Below are 19,195 nucleotides of genomic sequence, written 5' to 3'. Positions count from 1 at the left end.
TATTTATTTATTATGTATACAATATTCTGTCTGTGTATATGCCTGCAGGACAGAAGAGGGCACCAGACCTCATTACAGATGGTTGTGAGCCACCATGTGGTTGCTGGGAACTGAACCCAGGACCTTTGGAAGAGCAGGCAATGCTCCTAACCGCTGATCCATCTCTCCAGCCCGAGGACTGGCTTTTTCTCTACTGGGGTGGGTCTTAGATGCCTAGAAAGGCACCAGGACAGCAAGTGACAGGCAGTAGTCTCAATGAGAATGGCAGCCATATTTTAGCGACATCCTTGTCCTCTGCTCCGCTGTGCTGAAATCCGTGTATGTTTGCCCAACAAAGTCCAGTGCCGCCTTTAAGGAATCTCCTAATCTATCACACACGGGTATTTTTTCTTCTCTAAGGTCAGGGACTGAGAATGCCTCCTCAGAACACTAAGGCAGTCCTGGTTAACTTTAAAATTTGAGCCGAATCTATCTCTTCTTTTATATACCTCACAGAGGAGGGCGGAGAGACGGAGTCCTGAAGAGAGTGGCCAGGGGTCAAGGCCAAGGCCAATCTTCCAACCACTCCCTTCTCTCTGTTAGTGTTCTTTCTTCCTGGTGGACTGTTGCTGCATCTCTGGAATACAGTTTTCTCTCTCTCTCTCTCTCTCTCTCTCTCTCTCTCTCTCTCTCTCTCTCCTCTTTTCACCATCTAACTCCTCCGAGAGAAAGCGTGGCATCTCTCTCTTTCACTTAGTTCCTGGGCTAGCCAGAAGGGTTTGGGAGCTATTCTGTGAATAGGAAAGAACACATGAACCCTGGCGTGGTGGCACACGCCTTTAGTTCCAGCACTCAGGATCAGGGGTAGGTAGGTGGTCTCGGTAAATTCAAGGCCACCCTGGTTTCAGGACAACAGGGCCAGATTACACAGAGAAATCTTGACTCAAGAAGAAAGAAAGAAAGAAAGAAAGAAAGAAAGAAAGAAAGAAAGAAAGAAAGAAAGAAAGGAAGAAAGAAAGAAAAGCACGGCAACACGGAGGTGGTAGGTTGAGTTGGGTCAGAACCGCAACCTTGCCCTTACTTGGGGCAGGGCATCATTCTTTAGGTAGCAGGAAGTTTGGAAGGCTACCTTCCTAAACCCTCTTCTCCCTTCTCCCCCATTTCATTTTTTCACCCCATGCCCATCTCCCCTCTCTACTTCACTCTTCTCTTTCTCTAATTTATCTTCATTGTCTGATTCTGATCATTTATAAAATTTCCTGCTGGTTGTGGAAGCAGGAGGGTCAGGCTCTCAAACCAGCTGGGGCGACACATTAAGCCTGGGTGTGGTGGTGCACACCTTTAATCCCAGCACTTTATTTGTTGCCGAAGCAAGCTGATCTCTTGTGAGTTCAAGGCTAGCCTAGTGAGGTCCAGGACAGCCAGGGCTCTGTAGAGAAACCCTGTCTCAAACAAAATCTAAGACTAAAGTTTCTTCGGGAAGAAACGGAGTGACATCCTCTTTCAGGGCATGTGCTACAGTCAACTTTTTGCAAGTTTGAAACACCTGACAACTCCAGCCCAATACTGCAGTATGCAACACACAAACGCATAAATGTAGCGAGCAGAAAACAAACCCCAAACAAGAGGGGCAAATACTTCAAGGTGCCAGGCTTCATTAACAAGGTTCTGCAAAATGAAGATCAAAATCAAAAGCAGATGAACTACGACAAATAAAAGTGCTCACAGGCTCACAGGGGAGGTTTGTTGGAAGGGGAAAGAGAAGGGGCAGAGAAGAGGGCAGAGACCAGTCCCTGGGGACAAGAGGGGTAGAAAAGAAAGAGGGAGGGAGGGAGAGGGAGGAAAGGGAGAGGAAGAGGGAGAGAGAGAGAGAGAGTACAGGAGGTGGGCAGGGCCCTTTTAAAAGGGAATGTAGCTAATGTGCACAGGTGGTGCTCTAGGGGATGCAGCTGAGGACATATCCTGTCAGGACCCCACAGTCAGGCCGGTACAGATGCCTGAATACTAACAGTGGCCATTACCTCCATCCTGTCAGGACCCCACGGGCAGACCAGTACAGCGCCTGAATACTAACAGTGGCCATTATCGCCATGCAAACGTTCACATCGCTTTACAGTTTTTTCTTATAAGTAGAATGAAAACTATTTAAGGCCAAGCGATAGGCTGGTTCTAAGTGAAGCTTTTGTTTTTTTTCTAAGACTAACCACCCACCCTGTGCAACCTAACCTCCAGGCACGGGATCTTAAAGAATCTGCCTCACACGTGCTCTCCAGAACCCTGTACCACCCAGTAGTAACTGCCTGGCTCCATGCTGTCCCCTCCTCTGTGGCAAGGCTGGAGGCAATCCCAGCACTGACTCCACCCTAGCGCATCCTTTCAAAAAACCAATCTTGTGTTTTTCTAGTTACACCATTCCTAGCAGTCTGTTTTTCCTCCGCAAGGAGTGAACACCGCCTCTGAGAGCGCCTGCCCCAAGGATCCTGCTTTGATCTAAGGCACTATCTCCTTCTCAAGGATTCTTGGTGGTGAAATCAGGAGAGATAACCAGCCCTGGCAGAGGCTGATCGAAACAAGGAAGCTGCCTCTCCATCCTTCCCGGCTGAGGCTGCTGGTTGTTTGAGTGTTCAGCGAGATGATTCATTCTCTTGTTCATGACGTCTCTGTAAGTATCTGGGTAGTGGGTTGATGAGTTGTGTTGGCCAACTGAATAGCTGTGTTTGTAAGTTTCTGTATGCTAAAAGGGATGGGTATGAGGAGCTCTCCTATTCCCCAGATGCACTGTAGCAGAGATTTGGATTGTTCAGATAAGTGGTTTTGTTATATGTGTCTCCTAAGTTTTGAGACAACCGTGGATTCATGTAAGAAATCATGGAGAGTCTCTAAACGCTTCATTCAATTTTCTTAACTCTGCAGAACTGTAGCACAATATAAGCAGAAAATAAGGAACTAGGCCATGCTCGGCCGGGGGCTCCACGAAAATCTCACCGGTTTCCTGGGTTCTGGGTTGTGAGCATTTAAGTTCTAGGCAGTTCTGCGGCAGATAAGCTGTTCTGAATCCTAGGTATGTGAAGGGCTTTCTGTAGGAAGCTCTGGTTTCCGGCACTTCCAGCTTCCTGCTTTGAAAAAAAACGCTAAGGCATCTGTCTGCCTCCTTGGGGCTTCCAGCCTCCTGGCTTTTAAAATGCTGTGTGTCTGTCTCCTCAGGGTGCTTGTCACATGTTTCCAGAAGTCTGAACTTGCCAGTTTCCTTTCTGTCCCCTAGAATTTATCCAACGTTCTTGTGAAAATAACTTGAGAGTGTAATAATTTGGGCAGATCCTTTCTTCCACAAGGGCCACTCTTGGATCCCAGGAAAGGTATTGCCTCCGGCCTATAGCTCCTTCCACCTCTAGCCTGGATTTGCGACCCTGTGGCAAAGGATTGACTGCATCATCAGAGGTTAGACAAGGGACAGGGCACCTAGGAGGATGAGGTGGGCAGCTACTGATGCTTCTAGAAGTGGTAAGAGGTCCAGAGGGCTCAGCGCTCTACAGGGTTCTTTGCTCTTTGGGACCCTTTCCTGTGACCTTCAAAAGACTCTCCAGGGCTGGGAATTCCAGGGTCGCCTGTAGGTTACAGAGGCACCCGAACTTCCACTTTAGGTCAGGCTGGGGTCTTCACTCTCCAGAGACATTGTGGGCCCTGCGCCAAACCACCAGGTGCTAGCGGATGCCTTTGAGAGGAAAATGAGGCGACGGGCAAGGGACCTGGTGGCAGTGCCAGCTGGTGCACCGAGGTGACCTCGAGACGCCGAACCCACACGCAGAGCCAGGGCGTTCCCAAGTTCAAATCTCCTAGGCGGGGGCTCGCTCCCGCCGGCTCACAACCGCCACCCGCTCCTCCCTCGGCCGGGGCAGGAGGAGGAGCCGCGCCCTGGCCGGCGTCCCCTTGACTCCTCCCTGCGCGGCCCGGCTCTTCCTCCCCCGCGGCCCGATCTCCCGGTGGCGGCAGCTGAGCCGGGAGCGAGCGCGCTGGGCGCGGCCGACCCGTGCCGCCCGGCGGAGCTCAAGAGCCCCGAGGTCATGGTCTGTGCTGTGACACGGGGTGCCTGAGCCCCGGGACGCGGTGAGCGACAAGCTGGGGACCCCCGGGAGTCTAGCGACCTGGGAGATCGCGAGGCCTTGGCTGCCCACGCGCCGTCTGCTGGGGACCCCGAGCGTCCCGCGCCGCGCTGACCCGCAGACCCCGGGATCTAACACGCGGTGGCGGTCCGGGAGGAGCGCTGTCGCCGGAGGGTGGCGGCGGGGGCGGGGGAGGGGCCGCGGCGCCGGCGGGGGCGGGGGATGCGCCGGCGTGCTTTTGTGAGCGCTGGCCCCTTACATATGGAAATGACGCCCGCGCGGGTCCCCAGTCGCGTCCTCTGGAAGGACGCGTGCCCGGTTCGGCGGCGCGGGCTGCTCGGTGTCGCGGCGCTAGCGGGGCCCTAACAAAGCGCCCTTTCCTTGCAGAGCTCCGGAGGCAGCTGGCGCGGGCGCTCCCCAGAGGCCGACGGAAGGTAGGCGAGGCCGGCGGGGCCGGACCACCGGTCTGGGGGTGTGAGCTCCGCGACCGTGGGTGGGCAGGTGGAGCTGGGACGCCGCGCGGGTTGCTAGGGACCTGGACTGGCCCGCCCTCCCGCCACACCTCCGCCTCCCAGACCTGAGGAGTCCGGAGCTGAAAGCTGTTACTGTGCCTCGCTCCAGCATCCGGCAGGACCGGGAGCAAGCAGAAAGGGTTCTTGTTCTGTGGGTCAAGGCCACCCAGGCAACCCCGAGATCCAGAAGTCTGCGTGGGGAGCCCCTGGGTGTCGGCCTGCGCCTCCCGGGAACGCAGGGCTGTTTGGAGTCCTAAAAGTGGAGATTTTAGAAGGTGCGTGGGATCCGTGCAGGTAGAGACTTTTGGGTGCAGCTAGCAGGAAAGGGGGACAATACATTTTGACACTTGTTCTGAAAACTCGATCGCCAGAGCAGAGAAGTGTGGAATGGAGTGAGGAGTGGGTGTAGATGCGGAAGAAGTATCCGAGGCTCGGGTCTGCACTGCAATACCACCCCCACTTCCACCGAAAAAGATAACTGTTGGAAAGCATCCTCCGCTAAAAGCTATCTGAAACAGAGAGACTGCAAGGGGTGATGTTCCCAGCCTCAGTCCGGACAGACCCGAGGGTGCAAATGAAAGGGGACAAGTGCTGGGGATAGTGCCCTGCCAGAGATCGTGTTTCCATACAACTATTATGAGCCGGCCTCGACGTCCCTTCCCGGGAACCCCCCTCTCCAGTCGTTGAGGAAGTCTTGAGAAGGCTTTCCGTGCAGCTCAACCAGTACCGGCTGTGCGGTTGTCTACGTGACGGCCATGGTAGCTTTTAGGGCGCTCCTCTCAACCTCACCTTAGCACCCGAGCTAAGCTCCTGAGACCACGAACTATTTCTCAGTCGGCTTCTCTCAGATATATCATGTTGGCATAAATTTATCTGTTCGCATGCTTCCCGAGGCCTAACAAACCACAAGGAAATATTTGGGGGGTATCGGTGTGCCTAATTCTAATGTCTTCTCCAGTGGTAGCATAGGCTGTTGGAAGCTGGCCTGGAATATTAGTATGTCTCGCTGTGGAACTGAAAGTAGCTGTGAAATACCCCTCCTGTTTGCCGGTGACATTACAGGCAGGCTGAGAGAGGAGTTTGTGTGGTCTCTTCGTCTGCGGTTGGTGTTCATAGGGAGGTGATGAGAACCTCTGGGGAGAGGAGCTATTGGCAGCCTGTTTATTTTCTCAGCTCTCTGGTGCTTTAGAGAGAGGCCTTTCTGAACCGCAGCATTGAGAAAGCTAATGGATTGCCCTAAGCAAAGGCCAACACAGATACCGGGGCAAAGAAGAGGAGTCACCCTGTATGTGGTCCTCTCGTTGAAATGTCACAGTCATTTTAATAGGTGCTTGCTCAGAATGTCACAAGTTCTTTTTTCATTTTAGATGTGTAACAGTCCTTCACATCAAAAGATGTCAACTCACAGGACAAGAACAGGGCTCCACTGAATTCTGAACAGCCAATCTCCATTTAATAGGCAGTGTTCTTATCATGAGTCAAATGTTGTTCATATAAATTGTTTTAAATGTCACTGTAAATGACTTTCTAAACTAACGTTTCACTGGTCTTGAAACTTCCATTTTATGTTGATAATGAAAATACATTTTCTGTGTCTTCCACTGCTAGAGGCTTGGCAGGTGTCACCAGAGCCGGACAGAAGGCTTACTTTTATAGATGCCATCTCATTTGTAAGCCATAAATAATGCAGTTTGAACTCTGGCTATTGATCTTGCATCTGTTGGCCAGAGGCTTGTGGGGTGGCTCACTGAACCTCGCAAAAAGATGTACTTATCCAATTATTTTTACAAAGAAGATAATTTAAAACATTATGGATATTTGCAAACGAGAAACTTCATCAGCAATTAGCTTGCTTCTTTACCACAGTTTGTGTAAGCAATTAGACTCCCACTCTGCACGGAAAGGGCAAGAAGCATCTATATATTAATACCCCAGCCCAACTGGTGAAATACCATGTGTAGGTGCATGGACAGCCCTTCTCCACGCATGCCCTAGGGAGTTCATAGCTTCAGCCATCCTAAATGAACTTATGCTAATACAGCTCAAGAAATGAAAGCTGAACTGGATGGTGGTGGCGCACGCCTTTAATCCCAGCACTCGGGAGGCAGAGGCAGGCAGATCTCTGAGTTCGAGACCAGCCTGGTCTACAAGAGCTAGTTCCAGGGCAGGCTCCAAAGCTACAGAGAAACCCTATTTCAAAAAAAAACAAACAAACAAAACCCCAAAAAAGCAAAACCAACCCCTCCAAGAAAGAAAGAAAAAGGGAAAATTTTAAATCTGTTTCAGGCTTTCATTTTTAGAAAAGAAAGTAACAAACAACTTTTTTTGGCCCCTGTAGTTTGCTGTAGTGGTTGATTGTAGGTTACAGGATCTGTGTTTTGCAAAGCTGTTTCTCCTTAACTGATTAGGTAATCCACCTGCTATTAGGTGTTACAAAAGCCTGGGTTCAGGACAGTAAAATGCTGAAGTGTGTTTAGGCTGAGAATAAATGCTAACAGGGTGCCCTTAGCACAGTTGCATGTTAGGATATGGTTAGCAAAGCAAGCTTTCGAGTTCATTTGAATGTGAATTTCCACTGTTCAGTGGCATGCTGTCATTTCTCTCTACCTCATTGTGTTCCTGGTGATGCTGTACTGCCTGTGGTTTCCAGCTTAAAGCGGGGAGCCTTTGGCAGTTTGTGGCTGAGCAGCAAGCAGTGCTTGGGAGAAGTGATTTAGGTAAAAGTGGGAGCCGCTGCTTACCCTGGAGCTTGTCCCGCACTTGAGTATTCTCCTTATTATTTCCATTTACACTAAAATTGGTACAGGATTAAGCCTGGAAAATCTTTTCAGCTGGTAAAAAAAAAAAAAAAACACTTGTGGAAGAGAGGAAAGAAAAAAGGAACACTTTAATTTGCTCATGGGCATTATTGGGGTCTAATAAAGGCACACACGAAAAGGCTTAGCAGGCGGGGTTTGTCTGTGTTCATCACTGCAACCCCGAAGTAACAAAATGAGTGACTTGGTGGTCACTGCCCGGGCTGTGGACCCCCAACAGCTGTGTCTGAACACAGGTCCGAAAGCATCTATTATGGTACTCTCGAAAGGAAAGAGGCTGGACCTAGAGGGGCACGCAGACATTCCGCAGAGCCGTTCAGCTGCTGGGCCATCTGGAAGGGAAATAAAAGGCCTGGGTTAGGGACTCTGGTTTTGTGCTTATTTATGATTTGGTTTTCACTTGCCAGATTTTGTCCCCTTTTCACCCCTTCCAGCCCAGAATGGACACCCACCTTGGCTGGGCATCCCTTCTTACAAGCTCCTTGCTATAACCTGGTATGGGAAAGTTTATACGTGTACTTCATGCTGATCTTCTGTGGGGCGCTTCATTACTTCAAACCCACCTCCACCTATTTTTTTTTTAAGTCCCGGTTGGCACCGTTGTCATTGGCGGGGGTGGGTGGCGGAGTGCCGAGTAGTGAGTGGCATGTACCACAGATCTGCGAGAGCTGTCTCCGCCAAAGTCTGTGGCCTGGCGATGTGGCCCTCGCCTTGTTTAGGGCTCTTTGTGAGTAGGATGCTCCCAGTCATTGTCAATGTGGACGGTTATTGGGTAGTGTTTGGATTGCTCGCTCTATGCACCCGCCTTTTATTCAACTATTCCCTAGTTAGAGCGTCTGGCCCCTTTATTCCTAAGAAGTCATAAAGGCTTCTGGCTGGCTGGTTGGGAGGGTCCTCAGTGAAGCTTTACCAAGGTTTATGGCTGTCTTCATTGAACTGGAGCTGTTCTTTGCAACTTCAGGGAGTATTTACTCTTCTAAACTTTGTAAGTTTCCTGCTGCAGCAGGAAAGCACTGGCTTCCCAGATTAGACACTGAGTATTCATTTCAGGGAAAGGCCCAGGATGATGTGTGAGTCCTGAGCTGTACCCCTTACTGAAGGTCACGGTCATCTTAACGTAAGAATGTATTTCTGCTCAGCTTCAAAGCCAGCGCTGCTTCAGAAGAAGAGAGAGTGCCTATGGTACCTGTGCATTCCTAGGGATTTATAGGCTGTACTCATTTGATCGGTAGATCGAGATAGGCGGGGGTTCCCCCACCTCTGCCCATTCCAGTTTGGGAGCGTGTGGACTAAGACTGTCCAAGGCTCTCTCAGTTCTGTCCCGCCTGCCGCCACATAAAGGGATGCCATTCCGTCGTCCCTCCGTTGTTGCTTCCGGTGTGCAGGTATCAGATTGGGGGGTAATAATGATCATGCTCTAAGTCAAAACATAGCTCCACCACTGTAGAGGCATTTCTTTTTTTTTTTTTTTTGGTTTTTCGAGACAGGGTTTCTCTGTGGTTTTGGAGCCTGTCCTGGAACTAGCTCTTGTAGACCAGGCTGGTCTCGAACTCACAGAGATCCGCCTGCCTCTGCCTCCCGAGTGCTGGGATTAAAGGGCCACCACCGCGTGGCTGAGGCATTTCATTTGTATTTTAGTCAATAAAGCTTGCCTGGGGATCAGAGAGTAAAACAGCCCCACTGGCCAGCCTTACAGACCAGGCAGTGGTGACACATACCTTTAATCCCAGTAGCCATACTAGTTTGCCATAGAAACCAGGCGGTGCATGCCTTTAATCCCAGCACAGTCTCATTCTGAGATTCCTGGAGGCAGGATCACCATTTCTGACTGAGGTTGATTGAGGTAAGAGCCGGTGACTAGCTGTTTTGTTTTTCTGACCTTCAGGTTGAACCCCAATATCCGCCTTTGAGTTTTATTAATCGTGCTTCACTCCAGTGTAATGCTGTGGCCTCAAACAGGTTGCCTAATTTTGCCAAAACCCTGTTTCTACATTTGAAATGGGGAAGTGATACTCTCTGTGTCCCTGAATTAGGAGGATTAAATTATATGGATCACAAAGTACTCGGCATAGGCCGTGCTCACTGTAAATGCTGGCAACAACATAATAGTGATGCCTTCTGAGGTCCCATCTCTGCCTCGGCCTTTCTGCAGTTACATGATGTTAAATTTGTCAGGATTCTGCCGTTTTAGGCTCAGGGAGCCAAGCATTGTCTGTTACTGTCATCACTTACTAATATAGTGATGTTCCTGTGGGTGACACCGATGGCCCATTCTTAGCCACTGCTCACTGGCTTCCAAGTTTGGCTGCTCTGAAGACAGACGTCTTTATGACTGACTTGAGTTACTCTCCTGAGCTCACACTTCCTTTCCAGGCCTCAGATATTTTCTTGCCTGATTTTCAGTTGCCTCTCCTGGACCGGTTTCTCTGAACCTAGCCACTTCCACTAGCTTGCCCTACTTAGTTCTAGAATAACCCTTCCAGATGGCTGTTGTTATTCTCATTGTCTAAACGAGGGGACTTGAGAAGTGTTTCAGCACAGATCCTCCTCCCAAGTTCTGTCTCTTCACCACAAAATGCAGCTGTAGTTTGTGACTCCTTTGGCATCATCTCCAATGCACCAAATTTTACTTTTGATGACGTCACTGCAGTTTGGTAGTATTTCTTCTTGGTTGTGCTTAACACTGAAAGTGCCCTGGGAAAGAGGAAGATGGAGATAATGTGTGTGAAAGAAGGCAGTGCAGAAACAGTCTGTGCTGATTTTGGCATCTCCCGCAGGGGGTAAGTTTCCTTCCCTGGAATCTCCATAACATGAGGTCAGCCCATTTACTGAGTCCCTCAGCCAAAAGGATGGATTGTTATTTTGCGGGGGAAGGAAAGACAATGATGAAGTAGAAACCGTGGCCCCTACGCTTGCGTACTTCTTGGCAAGTGGGGAGGGGAAAAATTCTTGCACGGGAAATTACAGATGAACATTTGGAGGATTGTATCACCAGCAAAAATGCATTTGGTGCCAGATGAGAACTGACAGCTTGTCACCGTGTATGATATCTCCTGGATGCTGCAGCTGGAGCACTTGTCCCACTGGGGTGGAGCCCCCCCTTCTCCCACATCACCTCACCCCCATGCACACATACCCCTCACCTCCCACCCCATCCTCACATACCCCTCACCTCCCACCCCACCCTCACATACCCCTCACCTTCCGCCCCACCCTCACATCCCCACCCACCCCCATTCACCCCTCACCTCCCACCCCCACCCTCGATTTCAGTCTGAAGAACGTTCTCCTAAGCTTTATGCTCGCTGTCTGGGGAACCTGGGAGCTGAAGTTCAGGGATAAGAAAGAAAAGCTGTTTTCAAATGAAGGAAGTTTGATCTAGTGAAAGTCCAATGGCCTCCCTAAATCAGACATCCTTGCTAACCAGCCTCAAAGCAGCAGGTAGGGCTGGGCCTTGTCAGCACATGGCGAGTTTCGCTCCTTTCCATTGGCTGAGACAGAGAGATCACCAACCCTTGAAGATGGTGTTGAAGAGGGGACTGTTGGGAGGCTTTCACTTTTGAGTTTACACACACACACACACACACACACACACACACACACACACACACGCATGCAGAAATCACGTGAAAGTCGACTTGGCTGGCTTTTCTGAAGTTGGTCAGATGACAACCCAGAGGACTGAGAATGAGCCTCTGGGCTGTGAAAACCCAGAGCCCGTGGGGGTTCCCAGCAGATTTTAGTTGACTATTAACTGGCCCGCTTTGGTGAATCGCATTAGCCGGAGCGCCTTCCTTTTGTGGCTCGGTTTAACACCTTCCTGTTTCTTTTCTGAAGCTCTGCTGTTTATGTAGCACTCCCAACATATTTTGAAAACATTTACATACTGATTAGTTAACCCAACAGACCAACCCTGGGAAGGCAGCCAGAGCCTGCTGCACCTCAGGAGTAAGCTGCTGTTGGGGGAGACCTTCCCAAGCCGAGGCACCCTGACCCACACCCTGCCATGCTGCTTTAGGAAACGGCCCTCTTTAACAGTGAGCTAGCTGTGTGGCAGCGTCATTCCAGCCCATCTGAGGTCACCTCGCTGCGGAGGTCATATGCTTTGTCTGGCCTTGTCATATTTTGGACAGTTGTCTGTGGGAAGAAAGCTAACAGCCTAGAGCACCGCTGAATTGCTTCGGAAAGCTCCATTGCCTTGGGTCCTAGCTGTGTGTAGCAGCTTAAATTACCGGGTCTCTGTGTTACTGAGAGCCGCCCTTTGAGTTCTGACTCAGGGCTTTGTTGAATTAAAGGTGCTGCTGTTGCTGTCAGTGCTCATTGGGGGTTGAACCCAGGGCTTTGCGCACATGCATACATGGTGTACTACGGAGCCGCACCCCCAGGCCCTGGAGGAAGGTGCTGTGTGCTGTAGTAAGGGGCTGGATGAAAGCCTGATTGCAAATGGCTGAGGTCACCCTCCCAAGGGGATGTCTTATGTCTGACACCCACTGATTGCATCATGAAGTTTCCTTCCAGGTGCGCAGGATTTGGGCCGGATCCAGCACACTAAAAAAATTGATTATTGTATGCGAAGGGAGAGAAACATCTATCCTCCCCAACCTCCACCCCCTGGTTTATTGAAACAGGGTTTCTCTGTGTAGCCCTGGCTATCCTGGAACTTGTTCTGTAAACTAGGCTGGCCTTGAATCCAACCATCTGCCAGCCCCTGCCTCCCAAGTGCTGGGTTTAAAGACATGCACCACCACATCTGGCCTATGAAACACCTTATGCTTGAAGTAAAATACCTGAAATTGTGTGGTTTTAGTTTTAGCAGAAGATGACTCTGAGTTTTTGATGGCTTCAGGTTTTTACTGCTCCTAGGGATAATGGAAGCCGGGGAACTAGAGTCTGAGGGCAGGGGGATCAGAGCTGTAGGAACAGGGCTGCCAGAAATGAAGCCCAGTTGCTGGAGGTAGTGGAGTTCGGAGATGCTGTTTAATTCTCAGAAACAGCTGGTGGCTCCTCAGGACCTCTCCACGGGAAAGGTTGGAGTGGTGTTTTGCCCTTTCTCTTGGCAACCAAGATTTACCTAGAGCACCCTGGGATTACAGAGAGCCTCGGGGAATACTTCCTGTCATACTGCATGTAATTGCACCAGCAAGGCTAATTGAGTTGCTTTTTGAGTAAAAGGCTCTGGTCCCCTGTAAATCGGGGTGGCTAAGCCAGTGCCTCTCTTGTCGCTGGGGCTGAATGCGGCTGAATGCGGTGGAAATAGTCGGCTGGCTCACCCCTTGGGTCCCAGCATGGGGCAGGTTGTCTGGAGCTGGCTGACTTGTCTGGCAGCTCTGACCTTGCAGTGACTTGGTACTGACAATGATCTCACCTGACCTGACTGTCAGGTAGAAGTAGCCTTTCACTTTCTTGAGTCCTCCTGGCTGATAGGGGAGAAACCCTCCTGGGTCTGAGTTCGATGGACAGGCCATGATCTGACAGGAGCTGAGATTCTCCCTGCCTAACTCCTTCTGTTGTAACATTGCAGATTTGCCCCTGGTGCTAATGTGTGTAGGAGTACCATTGGCCAGGAGGGCCCTGCTGCAGTGTCCCGAGTGGCTGATGGGGCTGGAAGAGATGCATGTGTCCAGAAGTGACCTGCCCCAACCTGTACTCCTTTCTGTCCCGCACAGGTGAGCGCTGTGGGCTATGGGATGGATGAGGTGCAGCAGGACCAGCACGAGGCCCGACTCAAGGAGCTGTTTGACAGTTTTGACACCCTGGGAACTGGGTCTCTGGGTCAAGAGGAACTCACTGACCTCTGCCATGTCCTGAGCTTGGAGGATGTGGCCCCGGTGCTGCAACAGACACTACTTCAGGACAACCTCTTGGGCAGGGTAAGACCTGGGGGACAGCAGTTTGTGGGAAGTGGGGCGTGGTTTTCTGTCAGGGTGCTGGGGCTGGTGACAAGCCACAGGTGTGTTGCAACTTGTCTCTTGCAGCCTGGCTGTTAACCAGGGGCATGCAGTTTGTTCCTGCGATAAGGGCATGGTGAATTCAGTCTGTGCTGAGCATTATGGGTAGATTTTTTTTCTTGTTCTTTATGGGTCATTTCGTTGAATCCACATTTATCATCGGGACAGAGAAGGGAGGGGCAAGGTTGCCATGGAAAGGAAGAAGAAGGGAGGAAGAAGAGCTGCCCTTCACAGGAAGAGCAGGTCTCTAGCCCGACTTTTAAAAACCTGTTTCTTGTGAGGGCCATTTTGAGGCGGAGACTAAACCTTCCATCCAGGAAGACAGGAAAGTAGACACAGCGCAGGCCGGCATGCGTGTGTGTGAAAGCCAATGTTAACTTCCACATCTGACAACAAATGCTCATATTTTCCCCCTAGATCACCTCACAGGCAAGAGAAAGAGGAGAGAGGCTCCCCTTCCTCCCACCCCGTAGCAGCGAGACAGACATTTGGTCTGTTCCAATCTGAGAACGCCTTCAGTTCCCAGTCATGATCAGTAGCCTCACTTAGGATGCTCTGTGTAGAGTCTTTCACTGTTGCCTCTGGACCGGGCAAAATGAAAGAGGTGGGACTTCTGAGCTGTGCTGATAATTGTGACACTCTGTTCGCGGGATTTGTCCTGTGCTATAACTTGAGGAAGGAGTCATGACCTTGATTCAAGCAGCTGGACTTCCTCTCTTTATTTCCTGTTCACTGTCTTTCAACTGACAAGGCCAATAAGTGACCCAAGGGGTAGTAGAAGATCTTGGCTATGTGTCGAGTGAAGAAGACAGGGTTAGCCCTAACCCTGAAATTAATGTTTAAAAAAAAATGACATTGGGGGCTTGACGTCATGGACGTGAGATCAAACAGCTCACATCACGCTTAATAAAAAAGAAGTTAAATTCATTGCAGAAAGTTGGGCCACTCTTGGTCACTTGAGGAAGATTAGATGTCTGTGACTATGTATAGTTCCTAGAAAATGTTAAAAAGACTCATTCTGAAGGCAGTAAGAATAGCGGTGTATTCCATGTGTGTTATATCGTGGGCTCCAGGGTTTTGAGTACTGCCTGGGGTTTAGGCGTGGTGGAAAACAGTACCATCTCCCAATGTGGTCCTCAGAGGTTTTAGGCTTTTTGGTGATAAAGGAGTTTGTTTCAGGAAGCACACTTGTCTTTCTTTGACTAATGGTCTCCCCAAGAGCCTCTCTTAGAGGAAGAGGGGATACCCCGCTGCACCCAGATTCCACCGCAGCAGCTGGCTAACAATTTGCTCTGCAGATGTTAGGTCAAAACCAGGGAACAGTTATCGATTGATTTGTTAATGGCTTGACACCAGCAGCCTGCTTTTTACATTTGCTATTTGCCTGAGTAACGCTCACCTAAGTGGTCTAGAGTGTGATATTTACTCAGCGAGCCGGCGATAAAGTTAAATAGATGTCTGCATATTGATTTCATGTGGGAGGTCGCACGAATTAATGCACTACTGTTAGATTTGCATTTTTATGAAACTGAATTATTCTCCTGGGGTGATCGTATAAACTTGGCCATATGCTGTGAAGACGTCTCATGGTTTGTAATTTTAAGTTGTAAAGCAATACATCTCTTAGAGTTTACTGGAGCCATTCTGTGTATCACCTCCATGATACACTGAGTAGGGATCAGACATTGTTAAGGTGTAAGTGTTAAAAATTCAGTACACATGACACATGGTAGCTGTGTGTAGTGATGGGACATAATGTAGAATTTCTATACATGTGTGCTGTACATCATGATCAGGTCTGATGACTGGCGTGTTCTGTGTTAGGAACATTACAAATCCTATCCATTATCTTTTTTGAAATATTTTGTTACCATTGTCAACTATAGTTATTCTACTTTTTTGCATTTTTATTTATTCTGTGTGTGTGTATGAGAGAGAGAGAGAGAGAGAGAGAGAGAGAGAGAGAGAGAGAGCGCGCACACAGTGAGGGTCAGTAGACAACTCATGGTAGTAAGTTCTTTCCTTGTACCATTTGGGACCTGGGGATCAAACTCAGATTATTAGGCTTGGGCAGCAAAACTTTTTACAGGTTTTTGTTATCATTGTTTTTAGTTCATTTGTTTTTTTTTTTGTTTTTTTTTTTTTTTGAGTGAGAATCTCCCTCTGTAGCCTTGGCTGGCCCAGAACTGGTTATATAGACCAGGCTGGCCTCAAACTCACAAAGATATTCCTGCTTCTGTCTCCCAAATGCTGGGATTAAAGGGATGGCTACCATACCTGTCCTAAATTGATTTTTTTTTAATGTCAACTGTCTTTCTTCTTAGAAGTCTATAGAGAAAGTTACAGACTGGGGATATAACTCAGATGGTAACGTGCTTGCCTGTATATATGAGGTCCCAGGGTCAGTCTCTGGGACCACCTCCATACAAGGGTGAGGGATTATAAGGACTAGAAGCTTGATAATAAATAGAAAAAGTAGCATGATAAATCATAATACTTTCATCAGTTCATTAATTTAGCAAATACATATTGTGTGTCATGTGACAGTCATTCTCCTTGTCTCATTGTACTTGTGCAACTTATTCATGTTTATTGTAAACTATAGTAGTTCACAAAATTAGTTTTTGGATACATTAGGATCCATTGTCTTCCTAAATGTTGTAGGCAGACTTTTCTGTCTCACCAGCCAATTCCTAAACAACCACACAGAGACTTCTTACTAATTATAAAAGCTTAGCCAATAGCTTATGCTTATTACTACCTTTACTATTTTTTTTAAATATTTATTTATGTATTATGTATACAGTATACAATATTCTGTCTGTGTGTATGTCTGCAGACCAGAAGAGGGCAGCAGACCTCATTACAGATGGTTGTGAGCCACCATGTGGTTGCCGGGAATTGAACTCATGACCTTTGGAAGAGCAGGCAATGCTCTTAACCACTGAGCCATCTCTCCAGCCCCCTACTACCTAGCTCTTACAGCTTAAATTAACCCATATTTCTTATTTACTTTCTGTCACGTGACTGTACCTTTCAGTACTGCAGGTGCATCTCCTTCATCTGTCTGTCTGTCTGTCTGTCTCTTTTTCCCTCTCTCTCTCTGTCTCCTCCTCAGACTCCACCCTTCTTCCCAGTGTCCTGCTAGTCTGGTTCTCCCACCACATCTCTCCCTGTCCAGCTATTGGCCAGTCAACACTTACTAACCAGTGAGACTAATACATATTTACAGTGTGCAAAGATTGTTCCACAGCAAGATGCTTTAATTTACCTTTTGAACACAAATAAACACCTTAAGTGGATATAACTTTTATTATATGTGTGTGCATTCTCATGCATTTACTTATAGAACATTTCCTTTTGGATTTGATTTAGTTGATCTGTCTGTATTTATAACTTAAAGTTTGTACTACCCTGAGCCTATTGATTACTGTTCAGATATATGAAAGGCGTTACTGATGGACCCTTGATTTAAGGGAAAGTGTAGCACAAATAATAAAAACCCAGAGACAGAAATTGAGGTTCAACCTGAAAACCAGGAAAGCAAAGCAGCCACTAGAGAAGTCTCACCTCTACCAAGGCTGGGCGACTGCAAAACTAAGCAGATTAAGCCTCTCTTTCCTCCCATTTTATATTCCCTCTAGTGCTGGAATTAAAGGTGTGTGACTCCCTAGGGCTGGGATTAAAGGTGTGAGCCACCATCACCTGGATTTGTTTCTTTATTTATCTTGTGTAACCCAGGGTGGCCTGGGAGATCCATCTGACTCTGTCTCCCAAATCCTGGGATTGAAGGTGTGTGCCACCACTGCCTGACCTCTAGTGATTATAGCTTTGCCTCTGGTCTTTAGGCAAGATTTATTTATCAAAATACAAATGACATACCACTACAGGAAGGTTCTGGTGTGTGTGTCCAGCCCATGCCATCAGCTAAACACACGTGACTCCCCAACAACACTAGGGCCTCCTCAAGACACTGAAGCACAGTGTCTCGTTGGGTGATGCACTTGGCAGGTGTGTGGTAAAGGCATGGGGCATCACACAAGGACGGGTGCTGTGTTAACTCTTTGCCAGACCAGTCAAGTAACCCGGTATTAACATGCTGCTTCCTGGTTCTTGTGTCCTCATTTTTTTTTAATTAATTTTTATCAGTTTTAAAAGTCAGCATACAAAGTGATGGATTTCATGATGGTACTACCAGAAACACTTTGTTTCTTGTGTCTTTTATTTTAGCCAGGTGTTTCCCCAAGCCCCTTTTTCTTTTATCAGCAGTTAGGACAGAAAGGAGAGAGCATTTGCTTTGGTTTGATAGATAGTTTCAATTTAGTTCAGGCGTGATGGCTGGCTTAGGTTGAGTTTAGATGGACAGCTGAGGCTGAGCTGCTTGTCTGCAAACCTTCAGACTATAGTCACGTCATACAGTGTATTTCCCTTTCCGTATCCATGGGGACAACTTTGAGACAAGTTCCCTGACGTTTTGGAGGCTTCCATCGCTGTGTTCCTTGATACAGATCTAAAATACCCTGTGTTCTTGGCGCACCTGCTTGAATGAAAACAAGCCACCTGGCAGCAGAACTCACCGATGCCTCCCAGAGTCCCAGGGATATGTGGCCTTTGGAAGTTTTATTATTAAGCCAAGAGGTGGTGGTGCACACCTTTCTTTAATCCCAGCACTCAGGAGACAGGCAGGTGGATCTTTGAGTTTAAGGCCAGCCTGGTCTACAAAGAGAGTTCCAGGACAGTCAGGGCTACACAGGGAAACCCTGTCTTGGAAAAAAAAAAGTTTTAATATTAAAATTTGATAGCTGTGAAAATATTATAATTTAGCTCTACTTTCTACCTTCCATTTCAACGTGCTTGGGGTTCTTTTCAGAATGTCATGATTAAGTTTGAATGGTAGATTTGCCCCTTTTTCCAGGTCATTAAAAGCTTCTCCTGGTTTCTTTGTCTTGCACATATTTAATTGTTTGAAGAGTAAATCTGAAATTGAGAAGGGCTTTGGCGGTGCTTATTTGGACTCCTTCTCAGTGTATGCAATTACACTTGGTCGTCAGCTCCTGCCTATTTATAACCCGCTGCAATCACACTCCTGTGGATATTGCTGAGCTGAAGCCCTTCAGACTGCCTGCAGCAGGGTGGGAGCGCTCTCTCTCTCTCTCTCTCTCTCTCTCTCTCTCTCTCTCTCTCTCTCTCTCTCTCTCGCCCTCCTTCTGTTTAAGCTGTAGTAGTGAGAACTGTTATTCTTTGTGCTGGTTTTGTGACTCTCTGTAAACCCCCTCCTCTACAAGGGTCTCTTTTGGGATTGACTGAAATTCCACCGTGCCTGTGTTCAACCTGATCTGGGAGCTGCTGGACTTGCTATTATGTCAAACTCCCCACACAATGAACTCACGTTTCCAATTCTGTGACTCAAGTCTCACAGTATTTAGTGTGACAGGAAGGGTAGAGGGGTGACCCTGGACTCTGAAAAGGGAGGCAGGATACGCGATTGATGGCCGCTCTCTTCTGCCTGCATTGCTTCAATAATGCCTGATTTCTCAGCTAGAGATGACGGAGTCAGGAAGGCTCATTACTATTTGCCAATGTTTTCTGGTCCTTTTCATGGGTAGCTTCCTGTCTGCCAGTGGGCATCTCATGTCCTTCAGTGTCCATCACAGCTCTTAGTCATCGGGGCTCCTCTGTGTGACTGAGAATCCTAGTACCTTCTAAGGTTTGTTCAAGGTCAGATGACTCATTGAGGCTGTGCCAGTTTGGGGTGCTGGAGTCGCCAGCTCTTGCATTTAAATGCAGGTCTCCACAGTTCTGCCAAAAAGAAAGGCTCCAGGTGGAGTGTCTTTGGTGCT

The 19,195-nt window shown here is 48.4% G+C and overlaps 1 protein-coding gene across 6 annotated transcripts in view; it reads left to right on the top strand.

The window, feature by feature from the left end:
* Window positions 1-3,926: 3,926 nt before the first annotated feature.
* Window positions 3,927-19,195, top strand: part of Nin (ninein) — a 101,386-nt gene continuing 86,117 nt past the window's right edge. For 4 of the 6 annotated variants that reach the window (XM_050153656.1, XM_050153654.1, XM_050153651.1 and 1 more), the window contains exons 1-3: window positions 3,927-4,083; window positions 4,467-4,513; window positions 13,074-13,277. In XM_050153656.1, the coding sequence (XP_050009613.1) occupies window positions 13,095-13,277 (183 nt within the window). In that variant the 5' untranslated portion in view covers window positions 3,927-4,083; window positions 4,467-4,513; window positions 13,074-13,094. Of the gene's footprint in view, window positions 4,084-4,466; window positions 4,514-4,666; window positions 4,867-13,073; window positions 13,278-19,195 lie in introns of those variants that run through there. The other 2 variants (XM_050153652.1, XM_050153653.1) reach the window with 2 other exon arrangements.

This window comes from Alexandromys fortis, unplaced genomic scaffold (genome assembly GCF_014885135.2).
Source record: "Alexandromys fortis isolate MF-2015 unplaced genomic scaffold, M_Fortis_MF-2015_v1.1 scaffold_82, whole genome shotgun sequence".
NCBI classification, from domain to species: domain Eukaryota; kingdom Metazoa; phylum Chordata; class Mammalia; order Rodentia; family Cricetidae; genus Alexandromys; species Alexandromys fortis.
This window is presented reverse-complemented; position numbering and strand designations above follow the sequence as displayed.